We start from the raw sequence: 25966 nt of genomic DNA on the forward strand, positions 1-25966 counted from the left end.
GTGGCTAGTCGGGGTGTGTGTGTGTGTGTGTGTGTGTGTGTGTGTGTGTGTGTGTCTGTATATGAGAATCTCAGCTTTTCTTAAACAAAAACAAAACAAAAATCAAATTTCTAGCCCATGTGGTTGCTTGGATAGCTTGACAATGTGACCTGAGTGCACCCTACAGTTGCAAACAACCTGGCAGGCAAGCAAAAAGAGCCCCACTTCTATTATTGTTTTTAAACTCATGATTTTTAAGCCATTCAAATGGTTTTGGGGGAGCCAGACACCTTGGTCATGTTGGGTTGGCAGCACTGCATAATACAAATAATAAGCTTGCACCTGACGATAAGTAACAAAAGGAGTATTCACACAATGCGCAGTCAACCTGTGGAACTCTTTGCCAGAGGATGTTATGAAGGCCAAGACTATAACAGAGTTGAAAAAAGAACTAGATTAGTTTGTGGAGGATCGGTCCATCAATGGTTATTAGCCAGGATGGTTAGGGATGGTGTCCCTAGCTTCTGTTTGCCAGAAGCTGGGAATGAGCGACAGGATGATGATCACCTGTTCTGTTCATTCCCTCTGGGACATCTAGTATTGTTCACTGTCGGAAGACAGGATACTGGGCTAGATGGGACTTTGGTCTGACCCAGTCTGGCCGTTCTTATGTTCTTAAGTAGAGCTCAGGGAAATTTTTCAACCAAAACTTTTTTCCCAGTGAAAAATGCAGTCTCAGCCACACCAGAAATGTTTTGCAAATTGCCCGTTGTTTTGCCTGTGATACCATTTTTTTTCCAACCAGGAACAGAACGGATGTTTTCTGCAATAACGGCACTTCATAATTCAGATAGCAGCCACCCCTAGGCAATGGTTCATCTATTCTTAACCCTTCTATTGTTAAATGATACCTGCCATTTGGCCAGCATGCTGTGGTCGACCACAACCAGGAGGCTGATTTCGCACAATCAAGCCTTACTGTAAAACCCGTCTGGGAGGAATCTTTCCTATGAATTCTCAGCCTCATTTAACTGTGCATTTTTCATGCTTTGTTGGTAGAGGTACAAACAAAGCAGGCCGAGTGCCACAGCACTATGATAACATCGCTATGCCAAGCAGATTAAATACACCTCACCGTATCCAGCAATTATGAGGCTACAGAACAGTAAGGCCACACACAGTCTTGGGGCCATGCTGACTGGTAGACGAGTCCCTGGATTATTCCCACGTGGCAGCTGCAGAAACAAGACTCTGGGAGGTCTAAAGCTAGGCCTGTGTGCACAGGGTGACGTTCATCCTACATCTCTCTCTCTGAACCATAATCAGCCACCTGAGAACAGATCCTTGCCAGTGTCAGTAATGTATCAGCCTTGCCCTTGCTCCCACTGGCTGCAAAAGGAGCAGGTTCTCATTTTCTGGGCAAGATTGGATCTCTTATGCTATACCCCTGCCTAGGGTCACACTGCCCCAGAAGAAACATTGGGTGGTGGAGTGTTTTTCAGGCAGGCAATGTCTCTCCTGGAGCTGCCTCCCCTCATGGGGAGTGAACATTCTTTAAGGATAAGTAGATTCCTCTTCATGGTTGTCCAGCTGTGTGGGATGGGCCTGGTCCCACCTCCTTTTTGGCCCCTTTCCAGCATCTTGCTTGCCATTGGAGGAAGCAGGAATGCACAGGGCACCCAGACACAGGAAGTTGTGAACAACAAACTTTTTTTTCCAATCTCTTGCAAAAAGTTTCGAGAAAGGCAATTTTTTTCTCTGTTTTTGCCCAAAGTTTTCTACAGAACTTCTTTCAGGATTTTGTCAAAAAAACGAAAAACACCCAATACTCAATTTTTGTTTTGGTTTCTGGTGGGTTGATTGGTGTGTTTTCAGCAACTGAACCCCTCCAACTTTCAGCCAGGCAAGCTAAAATGAAAACTCATCATCTCTCTGGAGCAAGCCCATCCTGAGAAGTTAACTTGCACACGAGAAGGCTGCTCTCTACTAGAGCTGGGGGAATAACAGATTTTTTCAATTCAGTGGCAATTCTGAAAAACCTGGGGCGAGGGAAGAAGCATTTTGCATTGACCGAATAACAATTTTTTCCGAAACGTTTGGTGAATCAAAAAGTCATGAAAAAACCTGTGTGGGGTAGGTTTCAGTTGGCTGGAATCAAAATGTTTCATTTAGATTTCAAGGTTTTTTAAAAAATATCATTAGCATCCTTTAGATCACTCTCAGGGCTATAGTTTAGTTTGAGAATAACAGTACCTAGTTCTTATATAGCCGCTTTTATCCCTAGATCTCAGAGTGCTTTGCAAAAGAGTTGCATATCAAGATCCATATTTTACAGATGAAGAGACTTTCCAGCCAATAATAGCACATATGTCTTCTGAGTCCCAGTCCAGTGCTCTATCCGCTACACCACACTGCCTCCCCTAGTCAGTGACTAGGGACAAGGGGGCTATAAAGGGAGCACAAATAGATAATAAGACATGACATTTTTACAAGCTCCCAGGCTCTCCTGCCCCCACGTTCAGCGAGCAGAATTCCACAGGCAAGAAAAAAAAACCATTGGTGATTGCAAATGAAAACAATGGGTTAACTTTATTAAAGGCATGATGCACGCGCCCACACCACAAACTCAGGAAACTTCAGCTGCAGCTCCATTGCAGAGAAGGTACGGTTGATAATACAACACAACATTCTTGTGTTCAGGGATGTTTGGGGGTTTCTGTCTCTAATACAGTCACAACAAAAAAATATGAATGGGGGTAATTAGCTATTTCCATGAGCCATTTAAACCTAAAGACCTGTCTTGACAGGCATAACCAGTTATTGTAATGAAATAAGGACACACCTAACCTAGTATCCTGCCTGCAACAGCGACCAGGGGGAGTGTACAGAACAGATGTGGATAGATCCACCTCTTTCTTCTTCCCCTCCCAGCTGCTGGCAGTCGGAGGTTTAGGATTGCCCTGAGCATGGAATTACATCCCTGACCATCTTGGCTAAAAGCCATTGATGGACCTATCCTCCATTAATTCTTTAGCTCTTTGTTGAACCCAGTTACACTTTTGGCTATCTCCTGGCAACATGTTCCACAGGTTAATTGTATGTTGCATGAAAAAGTATTTGTTTGCGTTAAACCTTCTGCCTATTAATTTCCCTGGGTGACTGAGTTTTTGTATTGTGGGAAAGGGCAAATAACACCCCTGTATTCACTTTTCCCACACCATTCATGGTTTTATAGTCTATCATATCCCCCCCTTAAACAGGGACAGAGCATGATCTTCTGTATTCCTGGCAGAGACCTCAGAATCAAGGAAACAATTCTCGCTCCTCGGGGTCGTTTTTTTAATACTTTCTAACGCTTTGGTGGAGGTGTTGTTGAGATCGATACCAGTCCTATTACTGTCTTAAGCATCTGAACCCAAAGATAGAATAAGTATAGCACTCACAGTAACCTAAAGATATCTAAGCAATTTCTAGCCACACTCTGGCTTCTTTTATGGCAACCAGCTACCAGGGAGAGTCAAGCACAGGTCTCCGTTCTCCATTGCAATTCCCAGCCAATATTTTATTCATTCTTTCTTACGCTACAGCTACAAAGCCCTCTGGGCCAAATGACATCACACAGGTTGTAGCAAAACCACAAAAGAACCTGGAAGACAAGGCATTCGTTGTACAAACTACAGAGCCGCATCAGGAACAAACGAGGAAAAGCGTGGGAAAAATCTGCATCGGAGAGCGACAGCAGCTAGACTTTTAGTGGCAGCTCCTCTGAAGTCAATCAAGCGACATCCATTTACACCAGCTGATGAAGTGGGTGCTTGGAAGAAAATGAATCCAGTTAGATCTAGGGAAATCGAGCGTCCCCCTGCTGAAGTCAACAGACCAGCACTTTGCATGTGAGAGGAATTTGAGGCCTTCCTCAGGCCAGAATTTCAGCTGGTATAAATGTGTATAACTCCACTGAGGCCAGTGCTATGCTGATTTACACCAGAAGAGTGTCTGGTCCATTGTCTGCTGCATGTGATAATAAAGGCGTGCAGAGTAAGATCCCATTAAGCATCATCATTTCCACTTAAGCAAAGGAATTGCAGCGTGTCGAACACCACCAGTCTGATTTGACAGCACTTTGCACACATATAAATGACAATACAAGATTCAAGTGTCCCTAAATATTTCTACCATAGACAAGCTCTTTGGGCTTGGTTCTCCTCTTACTTGCCTCATGTTTATTGTCTATACAATGCCAGTGGTTTTAATAGAGTTACTCCTGATTTGCACCGGTGTAAGTGAGAAGAGAATGTAGTAACCGTATTGCTTATATTTTGCGGTGAAACGAATTAATTCCCACCCTTTGCATGCTTTTAAACAAAGATCGTCACTGCAGTTTGTACTTATGGGCCATGGCACCATGTATTCTCTTAGAATGGTGGAAAGAAATGGAAGCTATTTATTTTTGATCCAGCGTACCAGATTGGAAAAAGAGTGGCCTGAAGAGAGGCCCAAGGCCAGGGAATGTATTGCAAAATTTAAAGTAATTTTTGGGACATTTAATTTTGGGCAATTTTATGCCCTTCAAACTCCACTGTGTGTGCATGAATTTCTGTATTCTAAAGAGCCAAATTTAAATCTGTCTGCATTTTTTTCTGCAGAAAGAAAGAAAGAAACAGAATCCTTGAAATTTTAGCCAATTTCTTTTTTTAACAAAAATAGGACCATTTATGGATTCTTAACTAAGAGCTGGGGTTTTCAAAACAGCCTCGGGGGTTTAGGTGCCCAAATCCTATTCGGTGGGAGTTTAGCACCTTATTCGCTTGGGCTCATTTGAAAAATCCCAGCAGAAATTTAGAAAAACTTGATGTTCAAATGGTTTTGCCTTTGGGTGGGTGAAATTCACCTTCATGCAGAGAACCAGCCCGAGGGCTATAGCAGGACTTAAGTCACGAGTAGGCATTATCCTGTCCTCTGCACAGGGGTGAATTTCACCCTAGATCCTGCTCTTGGTGGCAAAGCTTAATGGGGCAGAGTCAAGCCCTTGGCTACCTGTGGTGGGGTCATGCACTATGATGTATCTTACTGGCATTTCGTTCATCACTGCAGCATTTTGCAACCAGTTTGGCTGTCAGAAGACAATAAAACCTTTTTCTTTCTATGCCATTTATTTATTTTCTACTCAAATTCTGGCAGTGATGGGCTTGGTTTTCAGAGCTTAGTTCCTGTCACTTCTTCTGCTGGAAGAGGTTGTTCTCAGAGAGTATGCTTTCACACCACCAGGGCTGCCGCCAGAGGAGAAAGAGAGTCCCCCGCTGCCCATTCCACTTCCCAGGCCGATTCCTCCTCCAAAGCCATACCCACCCGCGCTGCTGTATCCACCTCCAGCGCTAGAATTGACCACAGCTATGGAGCAAAAACAAAACCATCGTAAATGCTCGGGTTTGCAGATCCACTCCGGTCAGGAAATCACAATGCAATTGCAGCTGTGCCCAGCTGGTGCAAAGAGGGCCTGATTCTCCATTGCCCTGCACCCTGTGTTGTGATTCACACCAGTTCAAAGAGACTGCCAAGTGTACAAAGGAGCCATTTTTGTGTGGGCTTTGCACTCATTTGGCACTGGTGTGAATCACAACGCAGGGTGCAGAACAATGGAGAATCAGGGCCAGAGGGTGCCATGGGAACAGGAGCATGACCTGGCCACAAGGCCCCAGTCCTGCATGAAGAGGCACTTCTGCCCATCCCTGTGTTCATGCAGATTCCCATTCACAATGGGACTCCCACAGGGAAGCAGGAGTCTGCACTAGTGTATCTCATCGCAGGATCAGGGCCCAAGGGTGGCCAGCACATGGCAAATGGTGCATTTTGGGGGCTAATTAGAGCTGTGTGGCAACTGGATTTTTCCTTTCCACAGGAAATTCCATGTGTCCAAAAAAAATTCCGTTCCAGACTAGAATGAAAACAAACACATTTGAAATTTTTGTTGAAATAATTTTTTAAAAACAACTGTTTCGGATTGATCGAAATATTTCTTTTCCGTTTGGGCTTTTGAAAAAAATAATTAAATGGCACATTATCAAATAAAAGAAATTAAACGAAAAGCCTGGTGCACCCATGGAATCGGTGCCTCCGGGGCCGTGATTCCCAGCTCCTGGCATCACATTCCTGCTCAGGGCCGGTGCAAGGATGTTTCGTGCCCTAGGCAAAACTTCCACCTTGAGCGCCCCGGCGCCCCCGCCCTGGGGCGCCCCCAGCCCCCCACGGCAGCTCCCCCCCTCTGCCCTGAGGTGCCCCCCTTGTGGCAGCTCACCCCTGCCCCACTTCCTCCCCGAGCGCACCATGGCTGCTTCACTTCTCCCTCCTCCCAGGCTTGCGTTGCCAATCAACTTAGGCTCCACAAGCCTGGCAGGAGGGAGAAGTTGAAGCAATCACGGCGTGCTCAGGGAGGAGGCGAGGCAGGGGTGAGCTGGGGCGGGAAGTTCCCTGCATGCCGTCCCCCACCCTTACTTGCTGCAGGCGGCCCTCCCCACGCTCCTCTGCCCCAGCTCCCTCCACCTAAATGCCAGCGGCAACTGGGGCAGACAAAGATCCGGCCGCTGTAGTCGCTGCAGAAGAAAATGGCGCCCCTCAAATCCCAGTGCCCTAGGTGACTGCCTAGGTCACCTAAATGGTTGCACCAGCCCTGCCCCTGCTAGTTCTCATCTGAGCTGGCACGCTACACACAGGAGTGGAGCCGCGGCAGCTCAGGTGGTGGGGTCAGGAAGGTTTCCACATGCGGCAGTTCACCAGTGCAGCTGCTGCTGTTGCCTGTGCTCCCATGGCCAGGGCCGCCCAGAGGATTCAGGGGGCCTGGGGCAAATCGGGGGAGCTGCGGCGCTTGTACTCACCCAGCAGCGGTCCGGGTCTTCAGCGGCATTTCGGTGGCGGTGGGCCCTTCAGTTGCTCCGTGTCTTCAGCAGCACTGAAGGGCCCCCCACTGCCGAAATGCTGTCGAAGACCAGGACTGCCACCAGGCCAGGGCTCACGGGGCATTTCGGAGGCAGGGGGGCCTTCAGTCGTTCTGCATCTTCGGCAGCACTGAAGGGCCCCCCGCCGCCAAAGACCCAGACCACCACCGGGCCAGGGCCTGTGGGGCCCCTGCGGGGCCCGGGGGCTGGGGCAAATTGCCCCACTTTCTCCCCCCTCTGGGCGGCCCTGCCCATGGCTGTGTTACTAATTCTGGAGCACTAACTCGGATGAGAGCTGGCCTGAATACAGCTACTGAAGCTGGGAATCATACCCCTAGCTCATATCGGCATCAGTGAGAATCAGGTGCTGTATGTTTGGAGGGTGCGTGAAAGGTCCATAGTGGGGTGAGGATCCTATGGCTCGCAGGCCGCATCCAGCCCGTTGCTTCATTTCGTACCACCCGTGGCAAGTCTCTGCACTGTGGGCCAGAAGCCCCGAGCCTCAGCACTGCCCAGCCCGCGGGGCTGGAGCTGTGAGTGCCAGCTTGTCAGAAGTCCGGTCTGCTCCGCGCAGCGACCAGCATGTCCCTGCAGCCCCTAGGAGCAAGGGCGATCAGGGATGCTCCGTGCGCTGACCCCACCCTCTGCGCCGGCTGCGCAGCTCCCACTGGCTGGGAACCGCAGCCAATGGGAACTGCAGGAGCAGCGCCTGCGGACTCGGGCAGCATGCACAGCGCAGAGCCTCCTGGCCCCTCTGCCTAGGGGCCGGACATGGCAGCTGCTTCTGGGAGCAGCGCAGAGCCAGGGCAGGCAGGGAGCCTGCCTTATCCCCATGTGCTGCTGACTGGGAGCCACCTGAGGTAAGCGCCACCTGGCCAGAGCCCACACCCCAAACCCCTGTCCCACGTTGGAACCCCCTCCTGTACCTTAACTCCCTCCCAGACCCCACACCCCAACCCCCACCTGCACCCCACCCCTGTGCCCCAGGTTGGAAACCTCTCCCACACCCGAACTCCCTCCCAGACCCCACACCCGCACCTGCACCCCTGCCCCAGGTTGGAAACCCCTCCCTGAACCCAGACTTCCTCCCAGACCCCACACCCCTACCTGCAACCCTGCCCCAGGTCAGAAACCCCTCCCACACCCGAACTCCCTTCCAGACCCCACACACACCCCAACCCTTTGCCCCAGCCCTGAGCCAGCTCCTACACCCAAACTTCCTCCCAGAGCCCACACCCCAACCCTCCTCTTGCACCCCAACCCCCTGCCCCAGCTCTGAGCCCACTCCCAGTCTCAAAGCCACTTGGCCCCAGCCTGGAGCCCCCTCCTTCATCCCAAACCCTTCATCCCCAGTCCCACACCAGAGTCTGCATCCCCAGCCAGAGCCCTCACCACCTCCTGCACCCCAACCCCCTGCCCCAGCCTGGAGCCTCCTCCCACACTCTGAACCCCTAATTTCTGGCCCCACCCTGGACCTAGGGGAAGCCCCAAGCCTCCCCACCTCCAGGCAGGGCTGTGTGTAGCCTGCGACTGATTTTTTCTGTGCGTCAGTGACCCCTGATAGAAAAAAAGTTCCCCATCCCTGGTCTATAGGATACTATTGAGGTCATCCTCATTCCTTTTCTCTAGAGACACAATACGATAAAATAAATGGCCTGTGAACTTTGAATCGCATTTTCTCAAACCTCTCTAGGGAAGGAATTAATTGTAAAGCCAACTCACAGACGCTGACATTCCCAGCATGGTCCCCAGCCAACCTGTTGACAGAGGAAAACAAAGGCAAGAAAGAAGAATATTGGTTAGACTTCTCATCAGAAATGGTACCCAGAGGCCTTTAGTTTTGAAGATCAGCACAATGGGAATGTATCATGATTGCAATTATAAAAAATGAATATGAGACAGCTGTTTCATCAGGTACTTTGTCCATTGCTAACAACAAACATGCTCTAGCCCTTCAGGACATGTGTTGTTAATGGCACATTAGTGGCACATTCTACTCCGACAGGAGCTGATGGGAGTAGATCTGGTGGAAAATTTTCCATCAATGTGTGTTATTTTTAATAGAAAACTGTTTCGTTGGGGTTTTATTTTTTGACAAAATGGATGTTTCCTTGGAAAATGCCACTTTGGTCAAAACAATTTTTGAATTTTAGTTAAAAAAATGAAAAATTTCCCCACGACCAATAATCTGTTTACAATGAATTTTTTTTTGCCAGCAAGAGAAAACAGAACATGCTTTGAGCAGGAGGTTGGACTAGATGACCTCCTGAGGTCCCTTCCAATCCTGATATTCTATTATTCTATGTTTCATTTTAAAAAATGAAACGTTTTGAAGAAAAATGCTGTCAAAACTAAAAAAAAATATTCATTGAAATTTTTCACAAGGAAAAAAAAACAGCTGTAAATGGGATTTTTGCTATGGACGTCAATGGAAATGCAGCAGGACACTGAAATATGTTCTGGGCTCACATGGGACTGATGTGGTGCATTCGCTTTTCCCTGCCTCTGGGGTTAACTTTTCTCCCACCTCCATGAATATTCCCATTCGACAGATGTACCTTTGCAGTAATGCCCCAGTCCAGAGAGGAGCTGAGAACTTGCCTCTCCCACTGAAGATGACGGTCATTGAACCCACATCTCTCAGGATCAGGCCTGTAAGTCTTTTACCTTTGTGGAGCAGTTTTAAAGCCCTGAATCCTGTTCCATTTAAGATAGGGGTAAAACTCTCGTTGACTAGAACTGAGCCCTAGATACAGCAAATGATGTCTCATGGGAAACTCTGAACAACATTGGACCTGACTCCTCACTGCCTGGCTCTTGTCACCATTCACCCCCACGTGCAAAGCAGGAGTGAAATGCCACCATTCTGATGTGGGAGCATCATGCATCATCTTTGCACAGGTGTAAACAATAGTTCAAAGTGGAGGACAATGGAGAAATGGGTCCTTCTTTCTAGAAACGATTTTGCATGCTGTACACACCATGGGTCAGACCCTCCGGGGTAAATTGGCCCAGTTCTGATGAACTATTCCAATGATTTTAGGCCTGCATATTGCACCCACCTGCTCTCTTCTCCCTCCAGCAGCTTCCTGTAGGTGGCAATCTCGATATCCAGGGCCAGCTTGACGTTCATCAGCTCCTGGTACTCCCGCAGCTGACGCGCCATGTCCTGCTTGGCTTTATTCAGGGCAGCCTCCAGCTCCTCCTGTTTAGCCATGGCGTCTTTGATGGCCTTCTCGCCACGTTCCTCAGCCTCAGCAATGGCTGCCTCCAGCTTGGCACGCTACAAGTGCACAACAAGGGACTTCGGTGTGTGTTTCAGCCCCTTGGTGTGGTATTTCTGTTCTACTATCTATCTATGCCATCTAAAGTATCCATCCATCCCTCTATGCCATCTATGGTATCCACCCTTGCATGACATATATGGTATCCATCCATCCATGACATCCTTGGTATCCATCCATCCCTCTATGCCATCTATGGTATTCATCCATGCATGACATATATGGTATCCATCCATCCCTCTATGCCATCTATGGTATCCACCCTTGCATGACATATATGGTATCCATCCATCCATGACATCCATGGTATCCATCCATCCCTCTATGCCATCTATGGTATTCATCCATGCATGACATATATGGTATCCATCCATCCATCCATGACATCTATGGTATCCATCCATCCATCTATGGTATTCAGCCATCCATCTTTGTACTGGATGGACAGACACACAAATAGATAGACCTATCTATTTATCTATCCATCCATCTATCTGTCCATGACATCTTTGTATCAGAGACAGATATACGCAGAGAGAGATAGCCTAGCTAGCTATTTATCTGTGTATCTAATCTAGGCATTCCAAATGCACCATGAGTTCTTAGAAGTCATTCCAGCTAGAGCTGCCATTCTAGATCGGACCTTGGGTCCGTTTATGGTAGTTGGGCAATGAGCAATACCTGGCATTCCAGAGGACAACAAAAAACTCCCAGTGCAACCTGCCTATCTACGGATGGATTGTATTTCTAGTGCCCCCTTTAATATAGGATCAACATTACATACATCTGTAGAATAGTACAAATGTTAGGTTGGAAAGACTTGCTCTTAAGCTCCTATTCATTATTCAAAAGCAGCTTTACTGGATCACACTATTTGCTTGTGAATGCGTATTCCAGCCACCCTGCCCTGAAACCAAATAAACACCCGCTGAGTGATTCACAATAGCTTCTCTCCCTGCTTTGTGTGCACTCTGGTTATTCACTGCAAATATCCACGCCTTGCAGGCAATGAACAATCAGCTTTGCAGGCCTTTTCAGCATCCTTTTGATGAACTGATTAAAGTGGCAGGATGAAGTGAAGAAAAACCCCAGCCTGGCTGAATGAGCGGATCCTGTGCACACCTGGCTCTTCCCTGATACAGAAAGGGAGTGGAGAAGTTAGGTGGATGGATCATAGAAGTCAGAGATAGCAAAGAATTGGAGTGTCATGTCCCTCTCTGCAACCCATGCAGGATTTCTCCCTATTTCATTGAAATTAAACACCCAGGCTGGCCCGTGACAGCTCACTTGGGCTCGTGGGTCTCAGGTTGTGGGGCTGTAAAACTGCATTGTAGGCTTTGGGGTAGAGTGACCATACATCCCATTTTGGCTGGCAAAGGTGAGCATTTCTCAAAATAGTGGGGTGTGGAGTACCACGCGGGGGGCGAGCGGGGATGCCAGCCCTGTGCAGAGGGAGAGGCAGGGCTCAGGCTGGGGGCAGACAGGGCTTAAGAACAGCTGTGCCAGCCCCAGCCTCATGTGGGGGGCAGGCAGACCTCAGGAGAACAGCAATGCCAACCCTGCGTGGGGGGGCTCAGGCAAGAGGCTCAGGACAGCCCTGTGCGGGGGCAGGGGTGGCTTGGCCCAGCAGCTTGGGCCAACACCATGCATTGGGAGAGGGGGAAAGGTCTCAGGCTAGCCCCACATGGTGTCCCATTTGGATTGGAGCCTGGGCTATGGGATCCTCTCCCGTCGCGGGATCCACCTTGAATGGTCCCTTAGAGCATGTACTAACTACCTATGCTAAACGTGTTCCACCTTGAATTTAACTGCGACGCTTGAAGTCCTTTCCCTAGACTTGAAGAAGAGCTCTGTGTAGTTTCTCTCACCAACAGAAGTTGGTCCAGTGTCTCTCTATTAAGTGTCTCCCAGCGTCCCCCATGGTCTCCCTATTAACCTGGGTGCCAACCGCAGCTGCTGCAGTGCTTCATGGGAGTTGTAGTCCCATGTTCCTCGTGGCCTCATTCTTTTTTATGGGCCTGGCTCTCCAGTCAGACTCCATCCTCCATGATGCACTGCAGTGCCTTGCTGTGGCTGAGCCATCATGACACAGAGCCAGGAACAGAAACCACATCTCCGGACTTCTACAATAGTGCTCTATGCACTCGACCATGACTGCAATGGAAGTACGCCCAGAGCGAAGCACTGGCCAGTGGAAGTCATGGTGGCAGTACTGGGACCACTATAACGAGGCACACCAATTTCTGGAGATTGCTGTTGCCTTCCTTAGCAAGAGCTTCATCTTCTGACATTATTATAACTGCAGCTTTCCCCTAGTGCTTTTAATAGGCACTGACCTTAAGGCCTCGTACCATATTTAGGAACCTTATTTCTATTAAACTCATGACACTCTCTGGAAGAAGCAGCAGGAAAACGAGGCCCAACTCCTCACCTGGCTTTTCACGTTGTCAATTTCAGCCTGCAGTCTATGGATCATGCGGTTAATCTCCGTGATCTCGGTCTTGGTGTTGCGCAGTTCATCCCCATGTTTCCCCGCAGTGGCCTGCAGTGTCTCGAACTACAACACACAACAATAGCTCCATAAAGTTCAGTCATCAAGATGGCTCTCAGTGGCCCCTCACAGACTAGCCTCTCCAGACACATATTAAATAGCAGAAACTCCTAGTTCCCCTATTTCCATCATCGCTCACCTTGGTTTGGTACCAGGACTCAGCTTCCATTCGGCTCTTCTTGGCCATTTCCTCGTACTGCGCTTTGACCTCAGCGATGATGCTGTCCATGTCCAGGTTTCGGTTGTTGTCCATGGTGAGGACCACAGAGGTGTCAGAGACCTGTGCCTGCAGCTCACGAAGTTCCTGCAAATTACATTAAAAAAATTATAATCTCAATTGGCTAATTTTCTAGCTCAGCTGAGTTTAGGGGTTGCCAACTTTCTATTTGCAGAAAATGGAATACCCTTGCCCCGCCCCCTACCTTGCCCCTTTCCCCAGGCCACGCCCCCTGCTCATGCCATCTCCCTCCCTCCCTTGTGCGCTCTCCTCCCACCCCCACTCACTCTTTTTCATCGGGCTAGGGGTTAGGGTGCAGGAAGGAGTGGTGGTGAGGGCTACGGGTATAGGCTCTGGGGTGGGGCTGGAGATGAGGGGTTTGGGGTGCAGGAGAGGGCTCTAAGATGAGGCAGGGGGTTGGGGTATGGGATGGGATATGGGATCTAGGCTGGGTGTGCAGGCTTTGGGGTGGGGCCATAAATGAGGGGTTCAGGAGAGAGATCTGGGCTGGGACGAGGGTTGGGGTGTGTGCTCAAGGATCAGAGTTCCAGCTGGGGGTGCAGGCTCTGGGCTGGGGCTGGGGTTTGAGGTGCAATAGGGGGATCTGGGCTGGGGTAGAGGGCTGGGGTGCAGGAGGGGGTGCGGGCTCTGTGTGGAGCTTACCTCAAGCAGCTCCTGGGAAGCTGCCAGCATCTCCCTCCGGCTCCTAAGCGGAGGCCCAACCATATGGCTTCCCGCACTGCCTGCACCTGCAGGCATCGCCCCCCTCAGCTCTCATTGTCCATGATTCCTGTCCAATGGAAGCAGCGGAGCTCGTGCTGGGGGCAGGGGCAGCGCACAGAGCATGCGTGGCTGTCCCTCTGCCTAGGAGCCAGAGGGAGATACCGGCAGCTTCCCAGGAATTGCATGGAGACGGGTAGGGAGCCTGCCTGTGGCATCGACCGGACTTTTAATGGAATGGTCAGCTGGAGCCACCAGGGTCCCTGGGTTCCAAAACCAGACACCTGACAACCCTAGCTGAGCTGCCTCATCTCTCCCTCCTGTTCTAAGGCATTATTTTTAGAAACCAGTTAAGACCAGAAAAGAGAAGAAAAGGAAGGGAGATAAGAGGAAAGTTGTCAAATCATTAACCAGGAAGAAATCCAACTAAGTGTCACAACACAGTAGCTGCCAAAACAGATACTGCAAAGTAAAAAAAAGAAAAAAAGCAGAGATGGAGCTGACACCTGTTTCCAAACTCTCCCAAAGTTTAAGGGGGTCTCTGTAGAGAAAGGATCCCAGCTGTGATGTGAAGGGCCAGATCCCAATCTATTCAAAGTTTGGATCAGGCCCAACTTTACCACAAAGTTAGGGCTAGAGTCTACCATAGAATATCAGGGTGGGATGGGACTTCTGGAGATCATCCAGTCCAAGCCTTTGTTCAAAGAAGGACCAATTGCTGAACAAATTTTTTTCCCCCAGATTCCTAAGTGGCCCCCTCAAGGCTTGAGTTTACAACACTGGGTTTAGCAGGCCAGTGCTCAAACCACTGATCTATCCCTCCTCTCAAATTAGTACACCCTGTAAAGTGACTATCTCTACTGGCTGCCATCTGAGCAAGCCAAGTTTAAAATAAGAGGGCAGGGAGGGATACATTAGAGAGGGCTCTCTCTAGCAAAGGCAGGCACAGCTCCTGCAATGGGGTGATCACCTCACACAGGATTGAAAGGGTTTAAGGTGGCCAGGCAGGCCAATTAACTCCAGAGGCTGCATCTGGAGGAAGAGCCAGGAGCAGGTAACTAATTGGAAGCAGGTTCAGCTGTGCAGGAACAGGCGGGGCCTGTATAAAGCCAGGTAACTGACAACAGTTGGGGGCTGCTGGGAAAGGCTGCAGGAAGGCAGGCAGCAGTTGCTCCCTGGGAAATGGGAGAAGGTTTAGATCTGGTACACCCAGAGGGGAAGAGGAACTAGGTGTGGTAGGAAGGAGTCTAGGGAAGAAGCAGTGAGGACTGAGAGAGGAAAGCCCAGAACTGCTGAGTGAGGGTCCCTGGATTGGAACCTGGAGTTGAGGGCAGGCCTGGGTTCCCCTGCCAGCCAGTGAGGGAGTGAATGGGAAGACTGCCTGCAACCGCTGGAGAGAAAAGACTGGAAGGGGGGAAATGCTGAGTGATCCAGCCAGAAAGAAGAGGATACTGCGGTTCCTGGAATGAGAGTGTGGCTGCAGACCACAGGGAGAAGTGGAGCAATGGCATAGAAACCACAGAAGGGGGAGTCAATCTCAAGGGCTAATCCCCAGAGTGACCAGGAGGAGGCGCCAGACCAGAGGGGAGTGGTGCAGACTGTGGCAATTTGGTGGCGAACGCAGGCACATGGTTGCTTCTGATACAAGGGGAGGTTGAGAGACTGTGGTGGACGGTGAAAGACTGTACAAGGTGGTTACCCTGATGCAAGGCGAGCAGGACAGACTAGTGTAGAGACACCTGAGGCAAACGGCAACGGAGCTGCAGTGCGTGGAAGCTTTGTTTGCAGAGGGCATTTAGGCCCTCCCAGGCTGGACTCCAGAATCCCTGCCCCTGCAAAAGTGGGGGGTTTAGGGGGGGTGTGACAAACAGCAGGGATGGATCCAGGCCCTGCTGGAGAAGCAGCAGAGACAGTGGGAGACACATTGGTATGTGCAGAATTATTTGGTGCGGTTATAAGCTCCTGCAGGAAGAAATTAGTAGAGGCCGCAGGGAGTGAGATAGGAAGGAAGGTATCGGGCCAGGAGGCCAGAGGCCTGGGCACAGGAGTGTTAAGCCTGTGAGCGAGGAGGACACCAGAAAAGGGAGTGCCCCTAGTAGGGTGGAGGAGAGAAGAGAGCACCAAAGAATATGTCTTGTGGGGAGAACAGGAAAAGGAGGGGCATGTTTTGCCTGTGGTCAGCGGGGGTATCTCTGGAGGAGATGCCCATATATGAACTATGAAGTGAAGGCTAGCCCAGGGGAGGGGGCTGGGTGATAGAAGGCCAAAAGGAAGCCTTGCTGACAAGGCAAAGAAAAGGGTTTGCTTCGGGTGCCATGAGGTTGGCCATATGAAAAGGCATTGCCCACTTAAGATAGGGTGTGGTAGCAAAGGGGAAAGTATGGGTCCCAGCAAGGCAGGAAAAAAGGGGTTACAAGAGAGAACAATTGGGACAGACAGGGCCCAGGTGAACATAGGAACAACCACAGAAGGGAAGCAGACTACGGTGGGGCCTCAGACCCTGACGGAAAGGGTACTGGAGGCTTTCCAATGGGAACTGGAGGGAGGCCCAAGGTGGAGTCTTTGGGCATCATGACCAGTACTCAGTTAACTCTTTTGCCACAAGAAAATCAATATTAATTTTTTTTAACTTACGCCACTTGCATCTTCTGCAATAAACTGCCCATATGCATAGGACCTGATTCTCCTCCTTACAACAGTATAACTCTATTATCGTCCAGGAAGCTATTCCTGATTCTCACTTAGAATCATAGAACTGGAAGGGACCTCAAGAGGTCATCTAGTCCAGTCCCCTGCACTCAAGGCAGGACTAAGTATTATCTAGACCATCCCTGACATGTGTTTGTCCAACCTGCTCTTAAAAATCCCCAATGATGGCGATTCCACAACCTCCCTAGGCAATTTACTCCAGTGCTTAACCACTCTAACAGAAAGTTTTTCCTGATGTCCAACCTAAATCGCCCTTGCTGCAATTTAAGCCCTTTGCTTTTTGTCCTATCATCAGAGGTTATGAAGAACAATTTTTCTCACTCCTCCTTGTAACAGCCTTTTATGTACTTAAGTGAGAGAAAAATCAGGATCTATCCATCCATAATATTTATATACCATAGGACTAATCACCAAGCATCTCCTTGGAAAAAGCAGTCACTGATGGAATTACACAGCATCAGTCTGTCTATTTATGATTAAGGTGACCAGATGTCCCAATTTTATAGGGACAGTCACAATTTTGGGGTCTTCTTCCAATATAGGCTCCTATTGCCCCGTCATTTCGTGTCCCGATTTTTCATACTTGCTGTCTGGTCACCCTAATTTATGATAGAGGGGAAAGTCACTTACTGCTTCGTGGAGAGCCCTCAGGAAGTTGATCTCGTCGGTGAAGGCATCTACCTTGGCTTCCAGTTCCACCTTGTTCATGTAGGAGGCATCGACATCCTGAAGAATAATCAGAGATACAGTGAGACCAAGTTTGGCTTCAGTGGGAGTCAGGGGTGCTCATTGTCTCTGAACATCAGGATGTTTATTCAGGTTCCCAGATAAGAATTCGGGTGTTGCCTACATCCAGGGCTAGTTTATGCTAGAAGCTGCTTCGCCCCGGTGAAAATCAGCTTCTGCAATTTCATTCAAGGATCGTGCCACTCACCTTTTTCAGAATGACAAACTCATTCTCTGCTGCCGTGCGCTTGTTGATTTCATCTTCATACCTGTTGGGAGGAAAGGAAGTGACGCTGGTTAGAGCTAAAGCTGGTCAGGAATTTTTAGACAAAACGTCTTCTCAGTCGTAAAACGCCCATTTGCGGAAACTGAAAGTGTTGGTTTGGATAAATCTCCCGATTTGAGAAATGGTTTTTCTTTTTTAATTTTGAAATTGTAGAAACAGACCCGTTTAACGTTTTAGAAACAAAGCTTCAGTGTTCCGTTCCAAATGATGTTTTTGTTCTCAAATTTTACTTCATTTTACATACCTTAAAAATAGCCTTAAAAATGTTAAAACATTGAAATTGAAACACAACATTTCAGTTGGGCCCAATCTGATTTTTTTCCAGATGATCATTATACATACGTGTCGGGGATTTTGACTTTTTGTTCTGATGTGGGATGGGGAAAAAAGTCAAATCTCAAACTCTCATGGAAAGGGAAAACAGTTTGCCACACACCTTTAGTTAGCGCCCAGCCAAAAATTCAGGGTGAATAACTTAGCTGATCCATTTAGCCTCTTGCTCCATTTGAGTATCAGCTCCAAACAATGTATGATTTCCCACCATGTGTTAGTCATTTGAAATTGTTTGCTGCAGGTTCTGCGGAGCGCCTTTTAAAGTGTGTGTGTGGATGGGGTGCATAGATTTGTCCCCTCCCTCATCTGACCTTCCTCTTCCCTTCTTAGGGCTCCCCCCAGCAGCCAGACCCCACCAGCCCATGAGTAGCCCCTGCACCAGAGGTGGACAAACTGCAGCCCGTGGGCCACATCCAGCCCATGGGACCGTCCTGCCAGGCCCCCGAGCTCCTGCCCTGGGAGGCTACCCCCGGCCCCTCCCCTCCTGTTCCCCCACCCCCGCAGCCTCAGCTCACTCGCTCCACTGCTGGTGTAACGCTCTGGGCTGTGATCTCCTGGGGCAGCACAGCTGCAGAGCCTGGCCTGACCCGGTTCTCTGTGCTGCGTGGTGGTGGTGGCGTGGCCCAGTGCCAGCCGAGTGGCACGGCTGTAACACTGCCAGCCACCAGTGCTCCAGGCAGCACGGTAAAGGAGCAGGGAGGTTGGATAGAGGGCAGGGGAGTTCTGGGTGGTGGTCACAGGGTGGGGGTATGGATAGGGATCAGGGTGGTCGGGGCAGGGGAAACAGGGGGCTGAATGGGGGCTGAGGTCCCAAAGGGGGCAGTCAGGAAGGAGAGTGGATTGGATGGAGTGGCAGGGGGCAGGCAGGGGCAGGGGTTAAGGGGGCAGTCAGGAATGAGAGTGGGGGTTGAATGGGGTGACGGGAGTCCGGGGGCGGTCAGGGAACACGGAGTGGGGGAGGTGGATGGGGCAAGGGTCCCAGAGAGGCCATCAGGGAACAGGGGAGGTTGGATGGGGCAGGAGTCCCGGTGCAGGGCAGATAGGAGGCGAGGCCTGGGCCACGTCCCCTCCTCCCCTAACCAGCCATACAATTTATGAAATCTGATGCAGCCCTCAGGCCAAAAAGTTTGCCCGCCCCTGCCCTACACTCACACCCTCCAAATTTAAGCAAATTATCCTTAGCCCTAGCTCCTCAGCTGGTGTAAACCAGTGATGGTACTACTCCTGTTTACACCAGCTGAGGGTCTGACCCTTGGTCTGCCCAAAAAGCCCATTGCAAGTGTCTAATACTTGAAATTCATGCTGTGTTATTTGTCTTTGATCGGACACACAAGTCACATGCTGTTGTTTCGGTTGCCCCTTTGGATGAGCGGTAGCTTTTGAAATCACTGTTCTGGTGCAAATAGTCACAAATGCCTCCCTAGGAGAGTCGCCAAAAGCAAATATTGGTGCAAAAGGGGTGTCAACCATTACAGCAAATTCCTGGCAGTATTTTTTCCTCCTTGTTAGGCACATCTTTATACCAGGATTTCAAAGCATTTTGCCGGCATTGATTAAGCCTCAATACCCCAATAGAAGGTCAGCAAGTGTAATTAGTCCCCTTTCACAAATGGGGAAACTGAGTCACAGAGAGGCTATGGCTCAAATTTTCCAGTGCTTTCTAATTTGGGCTACATCCATTTCTGGTTATCCATTTTTCTGACTAGCTGTACTACAGTAGGGATGGCCTGGTGACGGCCCAGGACCCCATTATACGAGGCACTGTACAATTCCAGAGCAAAAAGACCCATCTTTAGACGCAATGGGTTGGATCCCCTGCATAGCAAGCCTGATTTTTAAGAATGCTGAACATTCATAATTCCAGCTGAAATTAACAGGCCCTTCTCTAGCCAAGCTGCACTTCTGAAATGCAGGTCTGCATGTGAGTCACCTGCACAAGTGAATCCACAGCAGAGTGGAAAATGCAACCTGGGATACCTGAAACCTAGCACAACAGCCCCTGAAATCTCCAGCAGAGCAACTCCGTGGTTTTTATTCTAGCTGAGCAGAGCCAAGGAGCTGTCTGTGAGATACTATTGTTGGGATCATAATAGCAGCTCTGTTTGCTGACTCTGCTGCTACGTAACCTGTTGCTTTCCAACGTGCTTTGAGGAACCTTGAGTTTAACACCCTGGAAGCTGGAGTTCTGGTTTCTGTTGCCTGCAGCAGAACGCTGCATTGCATCTACAGCTCGTAAAACTCAATGCAACTCCATTGAAATCAATGGAGCTGCACCAATTGATATGAGCTGTGAATCCAGCATTCTTGAGTGTATTGCATAACTTGACGTTTTCACTGGCATGCTGTGCAGATGGAACCTGTAGTATGGTGAGAAGGGGGATGAAATAAGTGAACAGATGTCAAAGGAGTTACCTGCCTCACCCCTAATAAGGGTATGTCTTCGGGTCACATAGGTTTGAGCCCAAGCCCCTTCCGTCCACATACAAATCATTCTGACTTGGGTCAGCAAGCATCCCAGTCCCAGAACCCTGCTTGGCCAGTGGGTCAGAGGCTCAGCGGATGGGTCCAAGCCCTGTCATTTTGCAGTTTGGATGCAGCTCAAGCCCCAGACCCGAGTCAGAAGGACTGTGTCGGACCCTATGAATGCCTTAGCACAGCTGGGAGACCCGGGTCCAGCAATTGTAAGCCCAGGTTTACAATGTAGTGTGGCTGGTCAAGCACAGGCATGGAAACACCACATCCACAAGCCCGGATCCCACTGTTCTCAGTGGTACCAGATGACAGAACAAGGAGCAATGGTCTCTCGTTGCAGTGGAGGAGGGCTAGGTTAGATATTAGGAAAAAGTTTTCATTGGGAGGATGGTGAAGCACTGGAATGGGTTACCTAGGGAGGTGGTGGAATCTCCATCCTTAGATGTTTTTAAGGCCCGGCTTGACAAAGCCCTGGCTGGGATGATTTAGTTGGGAATTGGTCCTGCTTTGAGCAGGGGGTTGGACTAGATGACCTCCTGAGGTCCCTTCCATTCTATTCTATAATTCTAAGACCTGGGTTTACACTGCAGCGTAGGCATGCTCATTATCGGTATCAATCCAGGTACCGAATCCAGTATGACTGGAGCCTGATTGGACGTATAGTGGGGTAAATCAGGAGCAACTCCACTGAGGTTACTGGTGTAAACCTGGTGTGAGTGAGAGAAGAATCACAACCACCTTGATTAGTGTCATGCTTCAAAATTCTTAGGGCCTGATTCTTATTTACACTTTGACTCTTTTTTACACTGCTCTGCCTTTGTAAAGGGGCCTTGCAGTGCGTGTTAATTACAGACACACTCAATGTAAGGCCCCTTCGTGCTGCCAGAGCACTGAAGGCCCTGTGCTTGATTCTCCACTGCCTCTGCACTTGGGCAGGCAAGAGCGCCGGCAGTCTTTTTGGTGTCCTAGGCGACGGAAGGTCCCACCCCCAAAATGGTGCCCCCGGTTCCGCCCCCAAAATACCGCCGACGACCGCGGCGGCCGAACATCCAGCTGCCACAGTCGCTGCCCCCCTAAATGTCAGCGCCCTAGGTGACCTTGTAGGTCGCCTAATGGGTTGCGCCGACCCTGTGGGCAGGGATTTGAAGCTACATTTATGCCAGCTGAGGAAAGAGAAGCTCTTTAAACCCTCTTTGCACAGATGGAAAGCACTGCTCCACAGGTGACGAGTATCAGCGGGGTAGCCGCGTTAGTCTGGATCTGTAAAAAGTGACAATCTCGTGGCACCTTATAGACTAACAGACGTATTGGAGCACAAGCATGCATCTGACAAAGTGGGTCTTCACCCACGAAAGCTCATGCTCCAATACGTCTGTTAGTCTGTAAGGTGCCACAGGTGTCTGTTGCTCCGTAGATGAGACATTAATAAATCCAGCCATGGGGAACATCCCATAGCTAGGAGATAATGCATCCCCCTACAGTCTTTGTTTTGTTTCATCTACATGCCTCTCAGCTGCACCTGTGCAGGGATTACTAGTTATTGACTTTTCTCCTGACACTCCCTGGGGTTTAGCTGCACTATTTACAGTTCCTGTTGGCTCCAGTTTGCCAACTTTTCTTTTCTTTTTTTTTAACATCCCCTCCTCAGATGGGCGTGGCCTGTGGTGAAAGGAACGAGGAGCCTTTTGAGTTGGACTTTCCCAAGGGATTTGGTTAAGATTGAGATGCCCCTTGTTAGATCGCAAGTTATTTTCCCCCCATTGTTTCCCTGGGATTATGTCAACGACAGGTATGTAATGTTATGAATCAGAGGGACCTACACTAGAGGTAGTGTTGTGTCCTGGATAGTGCTCTGAACTGGGATTTGGGATATGTCTACACTACCCACATTACAGCGCGGCCACAGCAGCGCTGTGATGTGGGCAGTGTAGACACGTTTTATTGCCGGGGGACAGCTCTCCCAGAGATTAAAAAAACCCACCCAGAACGAGTGGTAGTAGCTTTATCTATATTGTTTATACTGGCACTTTTCAGCGCTAAAACTTTTGTTGCTCAGGGGTGGGGGTTTCACACCCCTGAACAACAAAAGTTTTAGCACTGAAAGTAGCAGTGCAGACACAGCCTTGGGAGACCTGTCTCTGCCACTGGCCTGCAGGGTGACCTTAAGCAAGTAATTTCACTGCCCTATGCCTCAGTTTCCCCATCTGTAAAAGGGGAGTAATGATACTGACCTCCTTTGTAAAGTATATTCAGATCTATCGATGAAAAGTGGCTGTAATATATGTAATTTAGCCTTTTATATAATGATGTTGTGACATTACCAAAACAGAACATTGTGATGTTTCCAGGAAGAACTAGTGCCACTCCACACACAAAAAATTAAAAATTCCACTTGTTTGTTACAATTTGGAACAAAAACACATTCTGAAATGTTGGCATTTCCTCCCGGGAGTGGAATTTCTGTTTCCTGACCAGCTTTAGTACAAAGTCTGTTTGCAAACAAAGCTTTCTCCCTGGCTACAATCAATCTGTCTTTCCTTCTGGAGAGAGATTCCAGTCTCTCTTCCAATACTGCAACTGTAACTCAGCCAAAGGTCAGCCACTGGCTACAGGGCTGGAAATCTCTTCTGAATGAGCCATCAAAACTGCCTTGGCACATGCAAATCATGTCCCTTCGAAGATTAAACAGATTCCACAAAACTCTGTAACACTGACAGACCCTGGTCGTTGGTGGGCGGGATCGAACCTGGAACCTCAGTGCATGAGCCAAAAGCCATTTGGCCCTTAGCTAAGGCTGTAGCATGTGTGTATGCGCGTGCACACACACACACACACACACACTCTCTCTATCTGTCTCTCTCTCTCTCTCCCCCAGCGCCACTAGATGGAACAGAACACTATACAGAGGTGTGGGGAATACACAAGCAACAGAAAGCAATTACTGTGCCAGCATGTAAGCTATTTTCTGCAATGGGTCATAGTCCCCTCCCTCAGAAAGGATCCCCCCATTGAAGAGCTTGAGCCACCTTTGCAAGGATGCTAGACAGCTCTCCCGGGCTACGCATACCGTTAACCAACTAGATGATACATTACTTGTTCCTGAAATCCTCCACAAGATCCTGCATGTTCTTCAGCTCGCCCTCCAGGCGGCCTTTGTCATTCAGCCACCCGTCTAGCTGCTTCCGCAGGTTGTTGATGTAGGCCTCGAACATGGGAGCGATGTTGCTGCGGGTGGTCTTCTGGTCCTGCAGAAGGCTCCATTTGGTCTCCAGCACTTTGTTTTGCTGCTCCAGGAAGCGGACCTGCAAGCCGGGGTGAGGGGGAACCAGACCTCGTTAGCGAGCCAGCTATAACGGCACAAAGCTGGGAGAACAGCCTATGGCTTCGAGGACTTACATAGTGTGTGAGGTGTGCGGGAGGGGAAAAGGATTGGAACTATGCAGGGAGAGGTTTTGAGATTCTGAAACGAGATAACACCCCAGTTTTCCTACGACTGGTTCACTATGCAAATGCAGCTTTTTATTATTAGAGAGGAGCAGATTTTGCTTCCCCTGGAAATCTGCCTAATGACTTCGAGGGCAACTGGATTGTAGAGCTTAACACCCGTCACTCTTTGAGGGGATTTAAAAAAAACCCAGCCTGGCCTCTGATCCAAATTTTGCAAATGGGTCAGTTGTCCAAACAGCAGAGCTAAATGGGTGTCAATCAACTTCAATAGAGCCACAGCGATTTACCGCAAGCCTTGAGAACAGGTCAGCTCAAAGCCCCAGATCCAAGCACCGCCTTGAGTTTGGTGGTGTTGGATTAGCATCCAGATCTGACCTTCTGGGGCTTTGGAAATCCCTGGGATCTTTGCAGCGTAGCCTAGGTTCCCTGAATGGCCCCAGCTTAATAAACAGGCAGCAAGAACCGAGGCCTTAACTGAAGCAAAAATTGTTGTGGAAGTCAACAGGAGTAAGAATTTAATAAAAGCTACAGGATAATTTACTGTCCATCTTTAGAACTGTGGTGCCTGATCCAAATTCCACTGAAGTCCAGGGAAAGTCCCCTGCTGGTTTCACTGGGGTTTGGATCATCTCATGAGTTGCCACCTGTTCCGCTATCTCACCTTGTCGATGAAGGAGGCGAACTTGTTGTTGAGGGTCTTGATCTGCTCCTTCTCCTCTTTACGGACCGTCTGGAGGGTGGGGTCGATCTGCACGTTGAGGGGCACCAGGAGGCTCGGGTTGATGGTCACCTCTTGGATGCCGGCAGGTGCAAACCCACCACCGACTCCTGCACCATACCCAGAGCCAAAGCCATATCCAGAGTGGACGCTGTAGGAGCTGCCTCCACCACCCAGCGAAATCCTCTTGTTGGCAGAGCCTAGGTTATAAAGACTGGAGCTGCCAAAGCCACCTGCCCTTCCCAAGCCGGCACCCCCGCCCAAGCCACGGGTCGAGGAGACAGTGCTGACTCGGACCTGTCTAAAACCCCCTGTGGGGGCTGCAGAGGAAGAGCTGAAACGTACAGACCTCGACATGGTTCCTGGGCTGGGTTCTGTCCTTCTCTTCCCAAGAAAGCTCAGGCAGGCTACAGTGGAGATCAGGAGAGAGCAAATGCGTCCCTCTGAGCCTTCCTCTCCTTTTATCCGTTAGGAGAGCGGGGCTTGGTTAGAGGGCAGAGAAAGGATCATTTTACGGTGGGCTGGGTGTGTCTGGCAGCTGGCCTGGCTCATTCAACCTGCTGAAGGCGGAGCGTTGGGGGAATGCTCTCATGAAATAGTATCACTCCTCTCACAGATGTTAGCAGAGGGTTCTTTTACTCCCGAACCTTCCTTTGTTTCCTTGCCGCCTAGAGAGAACTTTTATAGCCTCAAGACATTAGGATTCATTTATATATTTCCTCTAGGTTCACACAAGCAGAAATAAAAGGCAGCCATCTCTTAGCAGTAATTTCAAACACAGGGGGGCCTGATTTTCATTTACACTAAGCCCCTTTTCATTGTTCTGGCTCTGCACAGAAGTCTTAAAAAGGAACAAAGGCACGTGACGTTGCCAGGGTGGCTCCCCATTACACAGCCAGGCTGGGGGCAAAAGGGGGCCTTTGGTGAATCAGACCCAGACAAACTGATATAAAACCTACAGCAACTGCCTTACCCACCCACCCCCTAAACAAAACCTCAAACTTATGAACACCTTGATAATGGAGGTTGTTCAGAACTCTGAAATCTTCAGAACTCTGAGTAAAACTTTTGGGTTGTTCTTTCAAAAGTTTACAACTGGACATTGGCTGAATGCAGTGTTGAGACTTTACTCTGCAGAAGAAAAACGCCGCGTTCCCTTGGTTTTTACTAGCTTACATTCAACACGGCACTGCCCTGTATTTGTGCTTGTTTTTGTTTGTTTTTCTCTGCTGCTGCCTGACTGAGTGCGTCTGGTTCCCAGCGGTGGACTGGTCCGTTCATAACTCTTGAGGTTCTGCTGTATAGGGCGGATCCCAATTCAGCTTCACAGCACAGGAGGAATAAGGAAAGGCACTCAGACAGTGCTCCTTTGAGAGCAGCTGCAACCTATGGTACAGAGGAGAGACGCAGTGTTGTGGCCTGGCATCTTTCCATTTCTTCTGCCTTGTTTCCCTTCTTGATCTAAAATAAAAGCCAGTTGAGACCGAAGGTGCGTGTTTTACACTCTGGGCAAGGAAATGTGCCGGCTGTATCGCTCCGGGGTCAAAACGAGCAGGGTCAGCGCCTGGGGTAATCCATCTGACTCCCACACT

General features: G+C 49.4%; 1 protein-coding gene across 1 annotated transcript; it reads right to left on the reverse strand.

Annotated features, from left to right (window-relative positions):
* Positions 1 to 3521: 3521 nt before the first annotated feature.
* Positions 3522 to 24825, reverse strand: LOC115647764 (keratin, type II cytoskeletal cochleal-like). Its single transcript, XM_030554539.1, has 9 exons — positions 24318 to 24825; positions 23303 to 23511; positions 17327 to 17387; positions 17023 to 17118; positions 12886 to 13050; positions 12627 to 12752; positions 9974 to 10194; positions 8634 to 8668; positions 3522 to 5370 (listed from the first exon to the last, which is right to left on the reverse strand). Exons 1-9 carry the CDS (start codon positions 24729 to 24731, stop codon positions 5183 to 5185), a joined length of 1515 nt encoding a protein of 504 aa, XP_030410399.1. The 5' UTR covers positions 24732 to 24825; the 3' UTR covers positions 3522 to 5182.
* Between the last annotated feature and the right edge of the window lie 1141 nt (positions 24826 to 25966).

The sequence above is a fragment of the Gopherus evgoodei genome, chromosome 3, assembly GCF_007399415.2.
Source record: "Gopherus evgoodei ecotype Sinaloan lineage chromosome 3, rGopEvg1_v1.p, whole genome shotgun sequence".
NCBI classification, from domain to species: domain Eukaryota; kingdom Metazoa; phylum Chordata; order Testudines; family Testudinidae; genus Gopherus; species Gopherus evgoodei.